The sequence below is a fragment of the Clupea harengus genome, unplaced genomic scaffold (genome assembly GCF_900700415.2).
Source record: "Clupea harengus unplaced genomic scaffold, Ch_v2.0.2, whole genome shotgun sequence".
Lineage (NCBI taxonomy): Eukaryota > Metazoa > Chordata > Actinopteri > Clupeiformes > Clupeidae > Clupea > Clupea harengus.
The window spans coordinates 36529-57018 of NW_024879883.1; the positions used below are offsets into that span (position 1 = coordinate 36529).

General features: G+C 44.2%; 3 protein-coding genes across 4 annotated transcripts; 1 reads left to right on the top strand and 2 right to left on the bottom strand.

Moving 5' to 3' along the window:
• Nucleotides 1–5191: 5191 nt before the first annotated feature.
• LOC105911097 (60S ribosomal protein L28) lies at nt 5192–7622 on the bottom strand. Of its 2 annotated transcripts, none has more exons than XM_031577977.2 (5): nt 7483–7622; nt 6600–6693; nt 6133–6256; nt 5901–6019; nt 5192–5329 (listed from the first exon to the last, which is right to left on the bottom strand). In XM_031577977.2, exons 2-5 carry the CDS (start codon nt 6681–6683, stop codon nt 5240–5242), a joined length of 417 nt encoding a protein of 138 aa, XP_031433837.1. In that variant the 5' UTR covers nt 6684–6693; nt 7483–7622; the 3' UTR covers nt 5192–5239. The 2 variants fall into 2 exon arrangements, with proteins under 2 accessions (XP_031433837.1, XP_031433838.1); XM_031577978.2 differs by lacking the exon at nt 7483–7622 and adding an exon at nt 7353–7385.
• A 128-nt stretch (nt 7623–7750) lies between these two features.
• Nucleotides 7751–9918, top strand: LOC122130623. The gene is made up of 6 exons (XM_042705362.1): nt 7751–8098; nt 8621–8726; nt 8813–8922; nt 9010–9109; nt 9208–9326; nt 9559–9918. The coding sequence occupies exons 1-6, from the start codon at nt 8008–8010 to the stop codon at nt 9684–9686; spliced, it is 654 nt and encodes a 217-aa protein (XP_042561296.1). The 5' UTR covers nt 7751–8007; the 3' UTR covers nt 9687–9918.
• Nucleotides 9919–10936: 1018 nt separating this feature from the next.
• Nucleotides 10937–19777, bottom strand: LOC105911094 (protein transport protein Sec16A; the record flags this gene model as incomplete). Its single annotated transcript, XM_042705361.1, has 23 exons — nt 10937–11311; nt 11576–11629; nt 12050–12109; nt 12543–12596; nt 12739–12800; nt 13192–13335; nt 13465–13582; nt 13742–13798; nt 13944–14021; nt 14178–14345; nt 14603–14650; nt 14805–15484; nt 15773–15953; nt 16238–16351; nt 16621–16761; nt 17187–17292; nt 17433–17549; nt 17774–17886; nt 18043–18124; nt 18224–18321; nt 18684–18923; nt 19220–19358; nt 19686–19777. Coding segments are annotated over 23 exons (3012 nt in total), but the record flags the coding sequence as incomplete, so codon positions are not given.
• Between the last annotated feature and the right edge of the window lie 713 nt (nt 19778–20490).

The window sequence follows — 20490 nt, forward strand, 5'->3', positions numbered from 1 at the left end:
CAGATTGGTTATTGTAAGTATGTCCATTCCCATGATTTTTGAATAACTATTGAATGAGCTCTTAACTGCTCAGCGTAAGAGTAAATTGGACCTCATGATGATGATGATGATGATGATGATGTGATGACTGAAGCTGCTAAACCTGCAGGTGGAGTCTACCGCAGACCAGACCAATAGTAAGATTTGCTTACCTGTCAGTTCATTTCAGTTTTTTTAAAAAGAACTTTATAAATACTTTTTCTTGAATTTCTCCACTAGTAATTAGTCTGTTCAGCAGTCTTAGTCTTTCTACTTCATGTGTATAGCCATTGGTCATTGGTGTTAGGAGGGAACATTTTTGTGTGTGTGTGTGTGTATTTATTCTCCTTAGAATCAGGGTGCGTTATGTGAATCTGTTCACATGTGAGAACATATCAAACATCACTGCTTATTAAGCTCTTGAATTGTTCAGTTTCTCATTTCATAGACATAAGTACAAACACTTAACTCATGCCTGCTGATCACCCTGGCACGAGTTCACAACCCTGTGAGATGCCCTCCACAATGTTGACTGTGTATGTGTGTCAGAGAAATCTCTACGAATTCATCACCTGAAATTGCAAATATGTTCCTTATGTAAATTAGGTAAACTATTTATTCCTGAAAGCACGTGCTTAGTCTCTAAAAAATATTTAGTTTAGGACTGACCAAAGGTCTGTATTAACTTTAGTTTGCTTGCTATTATGTTTGTTGGATATGTCTGTTTTGGATTCTATACCTTGATGTGTTTGTGCAAATAAAAATGAATAATGACCAATGAAACTGGCTTTCCCTCAAACATAGAAACACACATACTAGTCCAGTTTAGTCAAATACTTTACTGTCTTTTATTCCCAGGGTTCTTAAAATGATTTACAAAAATAAGATTTAATTGGCATACCACAAATTCCACATGTAATTTTGAAGTGCTTGACAGAAAAGGGATTTCAGTCACGTATTGCATTTCATTACATTGCATACAATATATTACCACACACATATTCACATATACGTATACATATACATACTTACAAACGAAGATAAAGTAAGAACAAGCGACTACTATGACTATGAGCTGTGCGAAGCATTCATTCTGGCCTAACCCTCACATCACATTGATTACCACACAGACGCTACAGCAGATTGAATTTCCAACACATTTGCCCAGAGCATAAGAACGGAACTCCAGAGAGGCAGGTAGGTGCTATGGCCTCTAAGAATTGAATTCACACGTACTCAAAGAAGATGGGTCAGGCGTGGTACTTAAAGGCTCTCTGGAAGAAAAAAATTAAAAACAGACTTGTTAGGGATTTATTTCACCCTTTTTAGGACTGTAATTAACCTCAGAATTAAGACACACAACCAAGAATATAATAAATAATTGACTTTTACTCTGGCAAAGAGGAGTGAATGGCTCTCGACCGCTCATCAACATACACTCACACAATAGGAGCGCAGTGGTTTCAGAACGCTGTTCAAACCATCACTAACTTCCCTGGTACCATGTAACAGACTTTATGCAAAGACAATATCACAGAACATGCAGGAAAACACTCCCCCTTGTACCATCCCGTACTCTGGTTCCAAGAGATAAGAATGTTTACCTAAGACCCCCAAACCCAGACTTTAACACAACAGTCCAGAATGAGTTCACATAAACACATGGTCTCCTAATTCAGTCCTACCCTAAACATCAAATGACAGGTCTGAGTTTAACATCTCTGTTCTCACAGATAGAATTCCTCTCAGAACAAAGGAACCTCTGAGACTAATATCAAACTACAAACACATCATGATAATAATTATATAGCATATTTCTTTCACAAGACTCTAGCAGGTCACTCTTCGTTTGAAACTCTTGGTGTCCTCACGTTGCTCCAGCTGGACTGTTATTGATTGCAGAGGCTCACACCAGCACAGAGCAATCAGACAGTGGCTCAAGGGTGTGTTGATTCCCAGGTCTGCTGGACTGCCAGGCCTCTCTCCCAGTCCCAGAAGTGAAGCCTTAAGTTAAGCTTAGAGCAGAAGGTGGGTGAGTAACAGGAGAGCGAGGAGCAGGAGTGGTGTACAGTCTTTAAGGTCAACGGCCGAGTCGTGAAGGTCGTGGCAGAGAGCCTGCTCCAATAGGAAGTGAGTGTCTGGACTGATGCCTGAAACGAATAGCACACAGCGCAAGAGGCTCCACTGAGTTTTATATCACACATTTCAAGTCAACTCATTTCGAATATCAGACAAAACAAACAGTAAAAAAATATTTAATTATTATATATATATTTTTTTTTAAAGCTTTTTTTTTAAAGCTTTCATTTAAAAAGTCAAATCGTACTTTGTTAAAAAAAAGTAGTAACTGGTTGTATTTCTCTCTTTCAAACTGGTAGGCCTTCTGTAGCACCTAAATATGGCCTGATATGTCACCGACTCATTGAGCTGATGGCCATCCTATCTGGCTCTACTTGTTGAAAAACTGGTGTTTGAGTACCTCCTGAAATTCAACTTCTAAGTGTGTTAAATGGTCTCCTGTATTGTGGTAGAGCTGGTAGAGATAACAAATAATACACCAGTACCAGCTGACATGGCTGTCAATAGCCAGCAGGCCTTATATGGGCAAAGGCAATGTGAAATCATCAATCAATGTGATCCTTTGCCCTACACTTTCCATGATAATGTGCCATACAAAAACAGCTAAATAACAACATAATGAGATGTGTTATTAAAGGGTGTGAGTGTTAGTGTGTGGAGTGGAGTGGGGTTGAAATAAATATGTGTCCTTACCATGTAGAGACCATTCCTCCCAGAGATGCTGAAGCTCTTCTTGGTTAACATTAGTCTGTTCTGTAGGGCAGAGGTTACAACACATACACACATCAGTTTTTTGTGTTAGGAATCTACAAGGCATAAAGTTAAGATAGAACATTTTTTTTTGCAGTCTACACAAGAACAACCAACATCAAGTGTTGTCATATATCCAGTGCAAAAAAATGTCTCTTGCACATTAAATATATATTAACAGGGAAAAGCAAGAGCAAGAGCAGGGATGGAAGATCCAGTGAAGCTGGATGTTGGTGTGCCAGTGGATACATCAATGACAGACAGAGTGGCAAAGACAAAAAAAAGAGATGGAGAGATGTTATGTGAGTGGAGATAGAGGACAGACTGGGCAAAAACAGAGGGATGAGGAGAGAGTTTGGGAGAAAACAGGGGGATGAGGAGAGAGTTTGTGCAAAAGTTTGTGCAAAAACTGGGGGATTAGGAGAGACTTTGGGAGAAAACAGGGGGATTAGTTAGACAGAGAGATAAACATGGCCATACCTCCAGCATTGTGCAGCAGCAGTTGTCGTAACTCCCTGAGGGCCTTGGTCAGGTTCTCCAGTTGGTCGTGAAGGTGGATGTTCTCCTCGATGAGGGCATGGATGGTGTCCTGCAGCTCGAAGGCCATGCACACATGCAGAAGCGCCAACACACACACACACCACCGCATTCTTGGACAGCCACACGCGCATCTGAGCCGTGCGGCCCTTGATCACCCTCTCTCGAGGTCCCTCATTACTGGTCAATACCCTGGCCACATGCACTGCAGTACACAGTGGCACAACCCTGAACTGATGATCAATTTAATCATTCCACATGGTCACACAATGAGTGTGATGTAACGTGTTTTTTCTGTTTTCTGTATGTTCCACAAGTCACAAGTTTTTATGAATGCATGCGCCATTTTGTGCTTAATTGTTGTCTTCATTGGTTTTTATGTAAAGGCTTTTCAACACATGACAATCCACAGTTGGGCTTAAAGACTGAGCACTCAATAGATTGGTATGTGCATCGCCTCTTCCACTCACACAGAGATCAATACAAACAGGCCATCAGTACTCTGCTGTTTAATTAAGTGTGCTTCCATTTGGCCCCTCCAGGATTCCCTGTGACAAATAGATCACTGCTGTTCACAGCAGGCAGGTCACACATACTCACGTTCATGCCTGTCAGATAAAACTGTGAGAATCATTTTCTTAATGGCAGACAAACCTCCCAGAGTGATGGCTACCGAAAAGTCAGATGGAAAGGTCATTGAAACGTAATGCACCCGATTAGACGGACATATTAAAATGATGGAACAGCAACTCGCACCTAATTGCAAAATCTCACTTCGGTCTGATGAATGCTTTCATGTGTTCAACATTATATCATGAATAACACGGGCCCTGAGCTCAACAGGTTCAGTGGTGGTATTAAGCATGCAAGACTGCCACCATATTCGAAGGCATGAGAAAAATGATGGATGCATTCATGGTCTGGAATTTTATTACAAAAAGAACTGAATTGTCACGTGTCAGAACACTGGTCCAGGTCTGCCAACCTAGATTGATTTGTAAGTCTGGCAGCCAACAGAAAATTCACTGTAGCAAACCTGTGAACCAAGGTGCCAATTTGCAAACTTCTGAACCACCTCAGGGACTAATATCAAACAAGCGAAGATACTTTAAAGCCTATAAAATCAGAGTTGGTTTATAGAAATCGTAAACCAACAGAAATATGAATAACCAAGAACCTACATCACTGCTAAAGTCAATTATGATGAAATGGTGTGGCATTACCACAGGTTTGCTCAGAGAGCACCTCCCCTCCTAACTGGCACCTGACTAGCGCTTAACTTGCACTTCAGCAGTTACATTCCTGCACTTCTTTTTCCTCTTTTCTAGGTTGTTGTTTTTCTAATTCTCATGTAAAGTAGTATTTATTGTTACACCATGCTTTTTTTATTGCTCTTAGCTTGACTGTTCTCTCCCTTGTACGTCGCTTTGGACAAAAGCGTCTGCTAAATGACTAAATGTAAATGTAAATTACCCACGGACACCTTTTAATGTGACATCACAGCATACCAATTCTGTTTGAAGAATGTTCTAAAGCTCATACTATACATTGGAAAAAAGAGCAGCTAATACTGTACTGCTGGTACAGGAAGTGCTACTACTCAAAAGATCAAATTGTTCTCAATCACAGTTAAAAATAGTAGTTTCCATGCTATCTACAAGTAGATTGAGCTGGGCATTAGATGATTTTTCCACTTCACCACTGACAAATCCCCCCAACTGCAATGCCCCAAAATCTAGGAGTTACTCCCAACTACAAGAATAAACAAGAAATGCCAAGTGCCAAGAAATGACAGCAGCTGTGCGGATGGTTTTGAACAAAACGTCTTTATTTTAGAACACATGGTGCTGCACGCTTATGCGGTCTTGGTGGCACGGGTGCGCTTCTTCTTCACCACCACTGGCTTCTGGCTGCGCAGGATGGCGCTGGCGCGACGCAGGGCAGACTGAGGAAGGAGCACAAGGATCATTAGAAAACTGCAATGCTATGTGCATCAGCTGATAAGTGTGTACTGCTCACATCCTCTGATGTCCATGTGTTACTGTGATTTGGGTAATGTGCATGCTGTAAGTGGTCTAGCTGATCTTAGGGTACACCACAGCACAGTGTGCAAACTAGCTCACACTCAGGTCAACAGCTTAACTGGAAATGTAATGCAGCCATTGTAGAGGTGGATTGATGCGGTTTGTCCCATCACTACTTAATTTTTACACAAAATACATTTCTACCTATCGGTGACAGTGAGTCTTACTGTACATTATGACTAAATCAACTAAAGCTACATGCTGAAGTAGTATTGACACACATCAATCACACTGTTGCAGAATGTACATGAATATGACCATTTTCATTCCAATAAGGACACCGATGCTAAAAAGCAGTTGTTCTGTTGATGCCGATAGATATCCTATAAATCCAATAAGGAGACCTATGCTCAAAGCAATTTGTTCTGTTGATGCTGACAGATAGCCAGCCCTTGATGTCAGGTGTGTTATGAGTGTCTACGATGTGCCTACCATGCGCAGGTCTCTCCTATAGTGATTCTTGCGGATGATGTGGCGCAGGCTGCTCAGCGTGGCTCTGGCGTTCTTGTTGACTGTGATCTTCTCATAGCAATTGGCAGGTTTACGCTGGCCTGAAACACAAAGCCATACATTCACTCAACTACATATCCAGAACACCAACACTATATCCATTTGATACAATGCATAATGGGTAGAGATAGCTAGCTGGTATGGAGCTTAATACCTGCTCTCTTCTTCAGCATGACGACAACACCCTTTCCATCAGCTGCAGCCTCAACTCCCACTGTCTTGCGGTGCACAAGGCCGTTGAAGCGGAAGGAGTTGCGAGACTTAAGGTTGTTGGGCTCCTGCAAACAGAAAACAAATACATACTCTTGTTAACTTAATTGTATATTTACAGGACTGTTATACAGTCCGGGCTATGGAGTTGGGACCGGCAACCTGATCTCTTGGTCATTTTTGAGCCTGGCTTCTCAACACATGCTTTACTGTAAACTCCTACAATGCACACTTCCAAGCATCACAACAATATCAAACCACATTTTGTACAGCTCAAGTGGCATGGGCGTTTTAACATGTATCTCCATCATGGTTCAGTCACGTGAAGCTCTGCATTTCAGTGAGTTATATGAATGAAATGAACTGCAGTTCTAAGACAGCAGCTTCAAGATCAAATATAATTTTGCTTACAGTGCTGTAGGTCTGTCCGTTCCTCTTGATGAGGTAACTGGAGCAGTTCCTGATGACCATCCATTGCAGGTGAGACGACGACATCTTGACCTACCTGCAAATGAAGAGGGGGTAAAAGTTAGTCATGTCACCCCTGACCTGGGCACAATCCCCCTGGATAAATACATTTCTTAACTAATGTTTATGTAAATACAGACTTCCTTAAATGTAAAACAAATAGTTCATCTGAAAGTGGATTCGATCAATGTGATGTAACGTGAATGCTCTGTGACAACTGACAGAAGTGCATGAGGCGGACTCCTAACTACTCGATTAAATATCAGAAAACTGACACAGCAAGTTTCAAAACGTAAACACCCCAAATCTGAGCGTGGATTACCATTACAGGCTAAATTAGTATATGAAGCTGAAACTGGTATCCAATCGCCATTAACGTTAACATTATAGAGCTAACTTCGCTGACATTAGGTTAGCCAGCATACGCCAAACGTAAGCTAAAACACATGCTAATACACTTTAGCCATACGTTACAAGATCGAACTCCGCAACCATTAGCTTCGTGGCTATGTTAAATAAAAGATTACGTCACTTTAATCAAAACATCTGTTCCAATACCGTATGAATATATGCTACCGAATAGTTTAGCTATATGCTAATTCCCACAGCACGAGTACACAAGCCCGCAAGGCCCCAGTGCTGCGGCACTAACAGTCTCGTGAAATGTTTCATTAAAATACAAACATCATTACTCACAAATATAGCCAAATTCCGAACACTGAAATCGTATTAAACAAACTTGTGTAGATAAACGCAAAAAAGCAACGAACGTATTAATAGATACAAAATTACAATGGTAAAGTCGAAGAAAAACCGACCACGTTACCTTTCAGCGCAGGAAGAGAGAGGAAAAGGATCTATCTTTGCTTCCGGTCAAATGTTGTAGATCCTTGCGCTCCAACGTCTTAATACTATTTGGGAAATGCGGTAAAATGCTTTATCTAAAATTATTTATATATTTAAATGTACTAAACATACAATATTATTGTCTCTAACAGTACTTAATGGAAAAGTATTAGGTCTATTATTCATTTTCTAAATGGACTATTTTGTGCGCAGTTTTTGGCGCAACATTAACACAAAAAGTACTCCGGCGTGGTTTAATTACGTCAATCTTATGCGCCAAAGTAAATAACTATGGATTTTGTCCACAAGTTTTTCAGGATATTTTACCGTTACAGCAAAATGTAATGGCAACTCTAGTTTTATATGATCGTTTATTTGGCTAATACTACCAAGGTAACGTTAGATGTACTCATAAAAAGCAGAGTAAAATAGAAATAGAGTCGAGATCTAGCTAGCTTCAGTTCTGTGATGTAATAATATACCTGCTAAATACTCATGCATCATCATGAAGGCGGAGGAAGATCTGGATGAACTTGGAGATAAACTCTACAGCCTAATATTTTCTAAACATGGAGAAATTGCGGGCAAACTGACAGGTGATGTATTATGTTGACAGTATGCTGCCATTCAGTTTATTGCACATATAATACAAGTGTCTGTGCACTTAAACAGATGTGGGAAACTTGCTCCGTACAAGGATTTGCAACCCCTTTAAAGAGTTCTCTATCATTCCTTTTCCTCTCCCTCTATTCCGTCTTCTAATATCTCTCCAAATACTGATTGGCTAGATGTAGTCTATTCCTTGTGGTAGCTAAAATAATGGTGGAAATCCTGGTACAACGTATATCGACGTAATGAATATCATATTCTGTCATATTCTGCTGCTTTTCAATACCAAGTCTGAGACATTTTAACTTGTTTATCTTGTTAGTTAGTGCTTGTTATTGCCATTATGAGTGTATCCTATTGTTAAACTAGGATTATAATGTATGTGTAATAATAGCCTAGTCTTTTAGCGCTGTTGTTATGTAATGCCGCTGTTGTGTTAAGGATATCCACGTGCAGTTCTGTGTTACGATTGGCAATGTAGGGAGACCCTTTGTTTTGATTGAATTCAGGGATGCTGCTAGAGCTGCCAGACACAGTTATCAAGCAGATGCTACAAGATGAGTCTGTCCTCAATGACGGAATAAGCAGAGCACTGCAGTCTCTCAGCCCAGAAAGGTACACTTTCAGTCTTTGTGCTCATACACAACTGTCGGTGACGCAATCATAAACACAAACACTCACACTCATGATTTGTCTCTCAGTCAGGTGGTGTGTGAGGCAGAGGAGGCATCTGCCTCTTCAGACTCTTTGGGTGAACGACTCTATGACCTCATCGACCTTCACAACACAGGGCACACGGACAAAATCACAGGTCATATTCTGTGACTTGACACAGTCCATGCCATTCAGTAAGTGCTGAACATGTTGGCAAGGTTTACACGGTGATGTGTGTACACAGGCATGCTGTTGGAACAGAAGAAGGAGGTCACTCTTCAGCTCCTGTCAGATCCTGAGCTCCTCGAAAAGAAGATCAACATTGCCTTAAAAACACTGCTTGAGTATGTATGCAGGAATTTCTGTATTTTTATGTTACTATGTTGTTTGGGCCTACAATTCTAGTGTAGAATTTAACATGTAATCGTTTGTGTGCGAGAAGGCAGGGAGAGCTAGAGGCCAACATGACTGAAAGCTCTGATTCTGAGGTTGAATCCGTTGGAGAAAAACTATTTGACCTCGTAAAGCAGATAGACCCCACCCACTCAGCTGACATCACAGGTGAGCTGGCCAGTTTTTTTTCAGTTCATTGCCAATATTTGCAGTAACACTCCCAGAACTCCCAAATTGTTACCTTTGCTATCTTTAAGGTCCTACACAAAACATTACTGAACTTGTCACTCCTGATGCTGCTCCTCATAAAGAGACCCATTTCATGGATACATTTTGATAATTGAGCTTCTTAAAGTAAGTTTGTAATGTATGTGTATGCTGTGTGTGTGTGTATCTGTAGGTATGCTGTTGGAGATGGATTCGGAGAGTTTGAATCAAATTCTGAAAGACCGCTCTATGCTGGAGGTCGCAGTTCAAAGGGCACAGAGTGCTTTAGCAGCCCACACCCATACCCACAGTTCGGAATAGTGCGAGATGTATGTACGTTCATTCAAGCTGAATTGTACAGGGGCAAGCTATCCCTCACGTCAGCCAGACAGTCCCTGTATACAGACAGAGGAGGAGACTCAAACCTTAAGGGAAGGTGCAGAAGTCCTGCCATAGTGGGAAGGAAGCCATGTTGTGATGAGATGGTACAAGGATCAAGAGTCATGTTGTGAACTTTTATAACATTACGGATCATATTATATCATGATTATATTTGTTACTTACCATTGTTGGAATGTTTTAAAGAAGAAACTCTGTATTCTCCTGGCGTCGCTCAGGAAAGATGTCTTGTCATCTTTAATCTTAGAAATAATGAACATACCAATTTCCCCTTAAGAGTACTTAGCTGTTGATATGGACTTGTGTTGCCCGTAATCCATGTCCTGATTATATTTTGCCTGAAGTGTACATATAAATAAATTCTATATCATGTCCCGTTATACCTATATTATATATTATATTTAATTACCCAGTGAATTTGGAGCCCTCAGCGCACCCTTATTTACACACATCCATAACAAGCTTAGTCTACTGGAGGACTGTGAAAGGGGGGAAAAAATCCATGCACTAATTATGAGCTCTTCAAGTTAAGTTTTACACCAACATTCAATTTGGTTCTCTGTACCTCCCACATTACTGTTACCGGTTTTCTAAGGAATCCTCTTGTAACTGAAGGACTGTTTCATTTAGGTTGGGCCCTGAAGCATACATCTGTTCAGGTTTGCTAGATTGAAGTTTATTTACACACATGCAAAATACTGCAACACATACCTGAGAAACTGCACCAACCCTTTTTTCAAAGTACTAAAGAGCAAAAATATCTTTATTATCACTTTCTTTTACATTTGTCAATAATTTTACAGTCAATTCTAAACATCTAAGAAAGTTGATCTCCTGTTCCTTCAAACACAGCGATACTTTGGGTTTATGGAAAATCTCAATCCATCTCTACTGAAATACAGGGATGCAAGGGGTTCTGAGAGACACCAAACATGAAAGAAAAAAAAATGAATGAGGTGATTAGAGAATGATTATAGAAAGTTCATGGGAAGATAAGACAATCTAATGGATGAGATGGAGGTCTTGGTGACTGTTCGGATTGGATGAGAAAATCATGGCAGGCTTTCACCCCACAGACAAAAAAAGGTTTAGTAAATATGTAAAAACAAATTAATTCTCCCAACACTGCTAGCACAGCAGGAGCAGAGAGTAGCCATTGCGGTCTTGACCCACCTCACAACCTAACACACCACTCACACCTGAAATGGGCAGACTTAACAGGGGGAAAAAATAAAAAATCAGAATGCAGTCTACTAGTGATCATTATTGCACATAACAAAACCCCGACTAGCAGGCTCTCTCTATACACACACACACACACACACACATTCATGGCTCCAGACAGAGAAATCAAAGCAGACACAGATGAGCAGGAGATGAGCATTGGGGAGGGAAGGCATGATGATTAAGGTTTAAAATGAACCAATGAATCAATGAATGATTTTGCAGCGTTGTGAAGCCCTTGAGAGGAACAGCAGCGGTCACTTGAGCGTGGGGTACTCTCTCTGTCCGCCCAGCCGTCCAACACGCATGGGCACCGGAGCCGCCTGAGACGGGTCAAGGGAACAAAGAGAGGAGAGGACTTAATGTTTAAATAACATGTCGATATTTATTTTTTTCAAAAACCTACCTTGTCTTAGCGTTATCTTTCACTCTTTTTGCAATGATTACAACTTAAATATACTTCAACCCCTACATGAAGTTTTTATAATTTTCTGTAGATTAGATTCAACCCCCAATTCAACTGTTAGCAGCCATATGGCACTCAAAGATTATCAATTAAAAATGAGTCAATAATTAGCACAAATTACCTGTGCAAATTGGGCGGGGTTATAGAAGGTTACGCCTCCAGTCGGTGGGGCCTGCTGAAACATAATTACCATGACAACAGTTACAAAACAACCATCACCATGACAACAGTTACAAAACAACCATCACCACCACATCCTTACACTCCCACACTGATCCATGATGTCACATGCACAAGGTGATTGGTTGGTAGTGAGGGGGGTGGGACAGGAGCAGAGCAGCAGCACAAATCTTATTGGCTCAGCTCTCAGCCTGTTAAAAGCACGGATAACGATGTTAGAGGCGAAAAGGGGAGTACATGGAGTCTTGCTGGACACATGAGCACCAAGCTTGTGGAGGTTAGGGAGGAAGGGGTGTACACACAAGACGTATGTCAGTGAGTGTGTGTGTGTGTGTGTGTGTGTGTGTGTGTGTGTGTGTGTGCGCGCGTGTGTCTGCGACAGACAATGCAAATGACGGGAACCAGACTAAAGTACCTGATTTAAGTGATGACTCACTTCGCGTGATAAAGAACTCATTGAACTAGATCTGGACAGCTAGAACAGCAAAAACACACGCACACACACACACACACACACACAAATCCAAATCAATGGCATGCTCATTAGCCCCGATTACACACCTCATAGCATTTCAGATTTACAACCCAGGCCATCACACACATGCTCAAATCCAAGTGCTTTGTCATATGAACGTATGTGCGAGTATGTGTGTGTGAGTGTGTGAGTGTGTGTGTGTGTGTGTGTAAGTGAGTGTGTGAGTGAGTGTGTGTGTGAGGGTGCGATTATGTGTGTGAGTGTGTGTGTGATTATGTGTGTGAGTGTGTGTGTGATTATGTGTGTGAGTGTGTGTGTGTGAGAGTGTGTGTGAGAGTGTGTGTGAGAGTGTGTGTGTGTGTGTGTGTGTTGGGGTCTGTCAGCATTGATGTACTATGAAGAAAGCAGAATGGGTGTGTTGACACAAGCTCACCTCTCCAGACTGAGTTCCCTCTGGACACTGAGGCAGTAGAGTGGGATTAAACATCTAATGGGGAGTGAATGGGGGAGAGAGAGAGAGAGAGAGAGAGAGAGAGTGTGAGAGAGTGAGAGAGTATATTAACACATCAAATAAAGAAAACCACACAAGAGTAAGGTAATCTTACGTGTGTGTGTGTGTGTGTGTTTACCTGAGGCTGACTCTGGTTTACACCTTCAGCTGTGTTCCCCTCTGCTGGCTGTTGCTCTTCTGCTGTAGAAATAAAAAAGCACATTTAACATACAAACCTGTACACATTCACTCTCAAACACAAGAGTTAAATTAGCAACATACACACACACACACACCCTTACACACTCTCTCACAAACACTCTCTCACACACACACACACACACACACACACACACACACACACACACACACACACACACACACACACAAACTCTCTCTCTCTTTCTTTCTCTCTCACACACACTCACTCTCTCTCTCTCTCTCTCTGACACACTCTCTCTCTCTCAGACAGACACACACACACACACACACACACACACAGACACACAGACACACACACACACACACACACACACACACACACACTCTCTCTCTCTCCCTCACACCCAGTCTCTCTCTCTCTCTCTCTTACCTGCATTGGGGGTGAAGAGGATGGGCATGGGGGCCAGTGGAGCGAACAGGTCAGCAGGTGCAGGCATAGGAGCAGGTGCAACACCACCTCCACCCCCTCTGCTGGGGTTCAACACGTCCACATAGCGGTTCTTCGTGCCTGTGCCTATGACACACACACAGAATGTATCAACTACTAACTAAACACACATTAACTTGTTAATCCAACTATTGTACCCAGGGCTTGCAAATCTTAATACGTGTCCGCTGTGTGTCATGAAAGTGTGACCCTCACCAGCTCTCCTGGAGAACATGTTAACAGGCGGCCCGGCACCCGGCCCCGCTCCAGGCATTGGCCCATGCGCTGGAGCCATCTTGGGGAAACTGGATGGGGGTGGGGGAGGGGGCTTATACTGGAAAGGAAAAATATGAACATGTCCTTCAGACAACAATGCTTATAAATTAGATACCAAAAGGAATACATACAAAGAATGTCACACACACACACACACACACACACACACACACACACACACACACACACACACACACACACACACACACACACACACCTCCTCTTCTGGCTCATCTTGGTTCACCCATCTCTGCTTCTTTTCGTCCCAAACGATCTGAAAAACATCAGAAGTCCCATGAGAAGAGAGATAGATGGAGTAGCAAAGCGTGATGGAAACGGTCGTTAAGGTGACGAAGGTAAGTCACGAAGGACGAAAGGGTAGATGGAGAGAGAGAGAGAGAGAGAGAAGAGGAGCTCACAGCTTTGTGTTTGTCGTCAGGGAGGTGGGCTTCGGTCTTCTTTGAGGTAAGCCAAGTGAACCATCCACCGCCGCCACCCTAAAGGCAAACACAACACACAACTACAGTCACATACTGTGTGTGTGTGTGTGCTCATGATCTTTAACTTTTGTTCAAAAAACGAAAAAAAAATAAGTCTTCCGATTGTGCATGGTTTAAATATGCCTCCATAGGCGTGGGTTTGTGGGTGTGTACCTTTTTGGGTGACTCTTTCTTGGATTTCTTGGGAGCGTCCTGTGTGGGCGGGGCCTCTGGGATGGGGGGTGGTGGTGGGGAGCCCTGATTGACGATTGAGCTGCTCCGCTCACGTCCGACCGAGTGGTTAGACGATTCCGACGTCGTCCGAGAGCGACGCCCTGGCCCCTACATGCAAAGACAGCCAATCAGGGAGGAGTGGTCGTGAACTACAGCTTGCACATTTGCTGGTTTTAAGAATTAGTAACATACAGCATTGCATTACCAGTGCAACATTCACCTCACACATGCGCACACATGCGCGCGCACACACACACACACACAAAAAACATTAACACGCACAAACGCGCACACACACATACACACACATGCGCACACACACACACTCACACACACACAAGAAACAGAGCAGGAGTCTAGCTAACCATATGCATAGAAGACTGTGAGGTGGTCCTGGACCTCCTGCCGGGACCCTGGGAAAACAAGCTTTGGTTCAGTTTTTCCACATGCACAAAACACAAGCTCTATAGGAGCACACACAGCTATGAACACAGCCACACAGACGCAGCCCCAAAACCACACAAACCCACGCCTGTCTACCCACACCCGCAGCTACAGTCTCCGTACCAGGTGAGCCATCTGGTCGTAGAAGTCCATCTGAGGGGGCTGCGGAGGGAGCATCTGGGGAGAGGGTGGGGCATCTCCTCCAGGCATCGGTGGAGGCATCTGACCGGGCATGGAAAGTGGCATCTGCCCTGGCATTTGCCCGGGCATATGTGGAGGCATTTGCCCCGGCATTTGCCCCGGCATTTGCCCCGGCATATATGGAGGAATCTGCCCTGGCATTTGCCCCGGCATTTGCCCAGGCATCTGGCCTGGTATTTGCCCTGGCATTTGCCCCGGCATTTGCCCAGGCATGGGTGAGGGCATCTGGCCTGGCATTTGCCCTGGCATTTGCCCCGGCATGGGTGGGGGCATCTGCCCTGGCATCTGCCCCGGCATGGGTGGGGGCATCTGCCCATGCATCTGAGGGGGAAGTTGCCCTGGCATTTGACCTGGCATGTGTCCTGGCATGGGTGGGGGCATCTGACCAGGTACTTGACCAGGTATCTGAGGAGTCATATGCCCAGGCATGTCTGAGTTCATTAGTGGGGGTCCAGTGTGTTGGGGCATAGGTGAGTTGCTGTCTGGCTGGTAGGCGTGGGAGAATGTGGACACCGCCGGCTTGGGCAGAGTCTGATAGAAGCCCCCAGCATCTGGGCTCTGGCCGACGGCTGGAGCTCCATCCTGCAGAAAGGTTTGTGGGGCTGAGACAGGGAAGAAAATGACATGAGTTGGAGAGAGACAAAGTGATATGGCATAATGTAATGTCCTAGTCTCCTAGCCATCAGTGCCATCTTTTACATTATTTAGTTTCTACTCAAGTAAAGTGCTCCAGTCCCTTTTTGGTCAAGGGTATGTGAGGAGTTTTCCAACTAACCGAACAGATGGCAACATAGATGACATGTTGTGGTGTGTGTGATGGGAGTGATAAGAGAACGAAAGACTGTGTGTGTGTGTGTGTGTGTGTGTGTGTGTGTGTGTGTGTGTTGTACCTGGTGGCATGAGCTGGACACCAGGCAGTGGAGCCCCGGGCATGAGAGTGGCCATCAGAGGGTTGGAGGAGTCGGGGGTGAGGGTGGAGGGGTTGGGCGGGGTGGGGGGCTCTTCTGAGCTGGGAGAGGAGCAGGGGTAGAGCTGGGGCGTCCCCCTGTCCCTAAAAGTGACCTCCCCTCCCTGCGTAAACACAAATACATAATTAAATCACAAAGGAAGAGTGCAACAACAAACAACAAACACACTCACACAAAACACACATCATACACAAAGACACATCATACACAAGCACACACATCATACACAAGCACACATATCATACACAAACACACACAGCATACACAAGCACACATATCATACACAAACACACACAGCATACACAAACACACACATCATACACAAACATCCTTCCATTAGAACTACACGAGCGAACAGGGACACAGAGCAGAGACAGAAACACCGACCTGGATCTCTCTGTCCAGCTCCCGGAGGTGCAGTAGCCAGTTGGGCTCCAAGAAGAGCTCCTGCTCTGGCTTCTCCTTCAGTTGGGGGTCATAGAACCGCAGCCGGGCAGACATCTGCAATCAAACACAGATACAACGAGCAGAAGATTACAAATCAGACGTCTACAATGGCCAAACATAAGGCACCTGCTTACAATCACAGATCGGAGAGCATGTCTGAATGGGATAAGAGATTATGTTTTAATGGATGTGAGTGGTAGATGGTGTTTCTGTATGTGTGTGTGTGTGTGTGTGTGTGTGTGTGTGTGTGTGTGTGTGTGTAGGAGAGAATTGTATAACTCAGTGGTGGTCAGTGGGCCACTGTTGCATATGTGTGTGTGTACCTCTATGAGCTGGCCGATGAACTCCACCGAGTGGTAGTGTGACTGTGTCAGCAGAGCTCGGCTGATGACCTCGCAGTAATGGAAGGCCTGGGCACAGAGCCCACTCTCAGCAAGGCGACACGCGTAGATGAATTTGAACACCTGGTGGAACACAGATACACACTCGTGAACCAACAGGTTGAACGGCACAAAAACATAGTCTCAGCCTCTGTTCAACTGCAGTTCAATTAGTCAGGACATGGTTGCTATGGAACTGGTAAATAATGCGTATGACACTCAGTTATCACAGAGGTAGGTAACACTTGTTCATATAAAATAGTTTCATAAAGAAGTTTACAAGCTCAATGTGTCTTGAAAGCAGAAGCTCTTACCAGCACTTAACACTGATTACAACACTGTGTTGGTTGAGCAATGCTGGCAGCACATAAAAATATAATTTTCTAGAATCAAATAGAAACTGTTAGAAAATAAATGTGTGACACAGTATTTTTATTCAGCCAATTCCATATTTGGTATGCTGGCACAGGTGCCCACACTCCTACACCCCCCCCACCCCCAACACTCACCTGGAAGTTGGGCAGGCTGAGAGGCTGAGAGCCCAGAGACTGGGCATACTCATACGCCTCCGTGCGCTGGATGGCCTCGGACGTGCAGAACCTCTCATACGGCAAGCTGAGGGAGGAGGCAGGAAGAGGCATGAGTCAGCAGCCATCGCGCCCGCTAGCCGCAATGTTTGAGTGTCTGCGAGTGGCGCTGAGCGAGTGGCACTGAGCGAGTGGCACTAAACGAGTGGCACCGAACGAGTGGCATACCTGTGGTTGGAGCCGATCAGCACCATCTTGGTGCTCTTCTTGGTGAACACGCCCAGCCCCACCTGAGCCATCAGGTAACAGAAGTGAGCTGCATCCACCAGGCCCTTGGAAGCTGCAAGCACACACAAGAACACAGACTCAATCCACATGCACGTTGTAGAGATGTAGACGAATAATAAGCTCGTGCTTCGGTCCTGCGTATATATATGCCTGCCTATTTAGGCGCAATCACTGTTGTTCTGCTTGGTCATCATTGGAGAATAATGGTCATTATAGCCTCTGTGAGTCCTCATTGTGTTGCGGGCCGTCTAAACGACTGGATTCAGCTCACTCACCCAGGGGTGTCGCCCATGGTGGCGATGGTGCGCATGTCCAGGTCCACTGTGTGAGTGAGGTTAGACAACACCATGGCCAGGTGGGGGCGCCAATCACCCCACTTCTCTTCACCGCAACACTGAAGGGGAGGGAGAGAGAGAGAGAGAGAGAGAGAGAGAGGGGGACAGATGGTTAAAGAGTAAATGTTACCTGACAGCGCCCGCCACCCACACACACACACACACACACACACCCACCCACACACACAGTCACACACACACACACACACACTTACTGTAGCAGCAGCTGGCATCCTCCCAGACATGAGCTGGTAAACAGTCTGCAGAGGGTCATTGATGGGCAAGCTATTGGCAAACCTGTTAAACACAAAAATATACATACATACAGTATATATGTATTATTTCTACATTATTATGGTTGTGCAGTATGATGAGCGTGTCGGTGTATGTATGTACCTGGTCATGACTCTGGCATGTGTCCTGCTGTCCATCTTACTAGCCAACAGCAGAGCGTGACCCCACAGACCGTTCTTCATGGCTGCCTCCAGAGCTTCCTAACACACACACACACACACGAAACACTTAAGACTGGGGACTGAGTCAACGCCTCAACAAAGACAGTCCTCTGTGATGGATTTCCCACATTCCTAGGCTAATAATGTGAAATTCCAAAAGGATAACCACTTTTAGTGAATAAGGGTAAAATCTGATCTTGCAGGAATACAAGAAGCTTTCTAACTACTCTCTGTGTGTGTGTGTGTGTGTGTGTGTGTGTGTGTGTGTGTGTGTGTGTGTGTGTGTGTGTGTGTGTGTGTGTGTGTGTGTGTGTGTGTGTGTGTGTGTGTGTGTGTGTGTGTGTGTGTGTGTGTGTGTGTTTGTGTTTGTGTTTGTGTTTGTGTGTATGGCACACAGCTACCTTTTTGCGTCCGAACAGCAGCAGCTCGCGAAAGCGCTCCGTCTCCTTGCCGATGTTGTCGGGCACGCTCATGAAGGTGTCTGATATGAGTGACATGGCCCCCTGCTCCGCCTCCTCGGGCTGCTCCAGAGCCTCGTTGTTGAAGTCGATGAGGTTCGCCTCGTTCGGAGATTTCCCCGGCAGCCACGAGGAGCGGTGCTCACGGAGCAGGAGGTCGGCGATGTCTGTGCCGACAACCGTCTGGGGAGAACGTAGACATTGGTACAATTCAGAGCATTATTGCAACTACTTTTTTTTTATTTGTACATGGTACGGTTTTGGGAATACAAATATGAATGTTGTATTCACAACTATGTTTTTACACTGTGTTTACACCAAGTTATTACATCTTCCTTTTATAATAGATACTAACAACACACTGAAAGATGATGTCTTAGACATGCACAGAGCATCTCAAACTTACCCCATTTTGAATAGATACTAACAACACACTGAAAGATGATGTCTTAGACATGCACAGTGCATCTCAAACTTACCCCATTTTGTCGGCACATCAAGACAATGAACTCCCAGATAAGGCAGGCGGAATATTTGTCAACAAGGTCATCACTGCGCATGCACTCCAGGGCCTTATTCTGGGCAAACTTGATAACATCTACTTTATGCGTCTCCTCCCTACATGCACATAAACACACATGGCAGGAGTCAGATAAATAGTGAGGGTCCATTGAGTATCACCCACCCCCCCAAACACACACCCAAAAAATAAAAATAAAAATATAGTGTATCTGGCCAGAATGTGTAACGTGTGTAAATGCGCTGCATGCATTGTATGGTTGTGAGTTTATGTGTACAAAACATTTATAAAAAAAAAAAAAAAAAAAAACATATCATGTTAGTCTTTGTGGTATAGCAGTATTTGCTCAATCAGGGTTTCATGTTCTTCAGTGTGTGTTTATGTGTGTGAGTATTTGTGTGGATTAGTGCTTGTGTGTGACTTACTTGATCAGAGGTCCAGGGAATGAACGCAATTCTGTCTGCTCCTGAGAGTCCTGCATCAGCGTCTGCAATGACAAAGAGGGCTTGTCAGCCAAAAACAATCAGCCAACCTGTCCAGGCCGACGACGACCAGCCTACTTATCCAGTGAGGGATTATCAGTATTACAGAATATAAGTCTTACTACAGCGGCACTGCTAATCATCATTAGCTTGTCAGCGCTACCCAAAGCCATTTTAAGAGACGGACAAGAGTTTCATCAGGGAATTAATGTCTACTTAACATAGGGTGCCCACATGAGCTCCTGTACCAGTAATACTACAGTGGTCAACCTTATTAGGATCAACCTTACTAGCAGGGGCGGCTTGTCCATAAGGGCGATTGGGGCAACGCACTGCCTACGGGAAAAGGAGACATTTTTTTTCTGTCGGATTCTACCACTAGACCGCCTGATCTGCCTCGGAATTGTCCAATCGGGTAACAGTCAGGCAACAGTCAGGCAAAAGTCGTGCTTCAAATGGCCCCGCCCCTTCTGGGCGATTTCGGGCGAAATGGAAATCGCCCTAGACCTCTCTCATTGACTCCCATGTTAAATCCATTTTTTTCACAAAACAGGGCTCTCAATGCATTCTCTATGGCTTCTGGGAGGGCTCGCCCCTCCATGCTTTCATCATAAGTAAGGACGTAAAAACGTATAAGGACGTCATACAGCTTCAACCAAGGCATATTCTGTCGAGATGGCTAGTGCTCAGTGCAAAAACTCAATTCTTTCTTTGAAAGAAACTCCTTTCGGTCGGCATACTAATGACG

What these genes read in the sequence shown, in the direction of transcription:
- LOC122130623 (XM_042705362.1), top strand. Translation starts at nt 8,008, where the DNA reads ATGAAGGCGGAGGAAGATCTGGATGAACTTGGAGATAAACTCTACAGC. An exon ending in GCACACGGACAAAATCACAG is followed by an intron (nt 8,923 to 9,009) that starts GTCATATTCTGT and finishes GTGTGTACACAG; the next exon opens with GCATGCTGTTGGAACAGAAG. An exon ending in CCACTCAGCTGACATCACAG is followed by an intron (nt 9,327 to 9,558) that starts GTGAGCTGGCCA and finishes GTGTATCTGTAG; the next exon opens with GTATGCTGTTGGAGATGGAT.
- LOC105911097 (XM_031577977.2), bottom strand. Translation starts at nt 6,683, where the DNA reads ATGTCGTCGTCTCACCTGCAATGGATGGTCATCAGGAACTGCTCCAGT. An exon ending in ACGGACAGACCTACAGCACT is followed by an intron (nt 6,257 to 6,599) that starts GTAAGCAAAATT and finishes TTCTGTTTGCAG; the next exon opens with GAGCCCAACAACCTTAAGTC. An exon ending in CATGCTGAAGAAGAGAGCAG is followed by an intron (nt 6,020 to 6,132) that starts GTATTAAGCTCC and finishes TTTGTGTTTCAG; the next exon opens with GCCAGCGTAAACCTGCCAAT.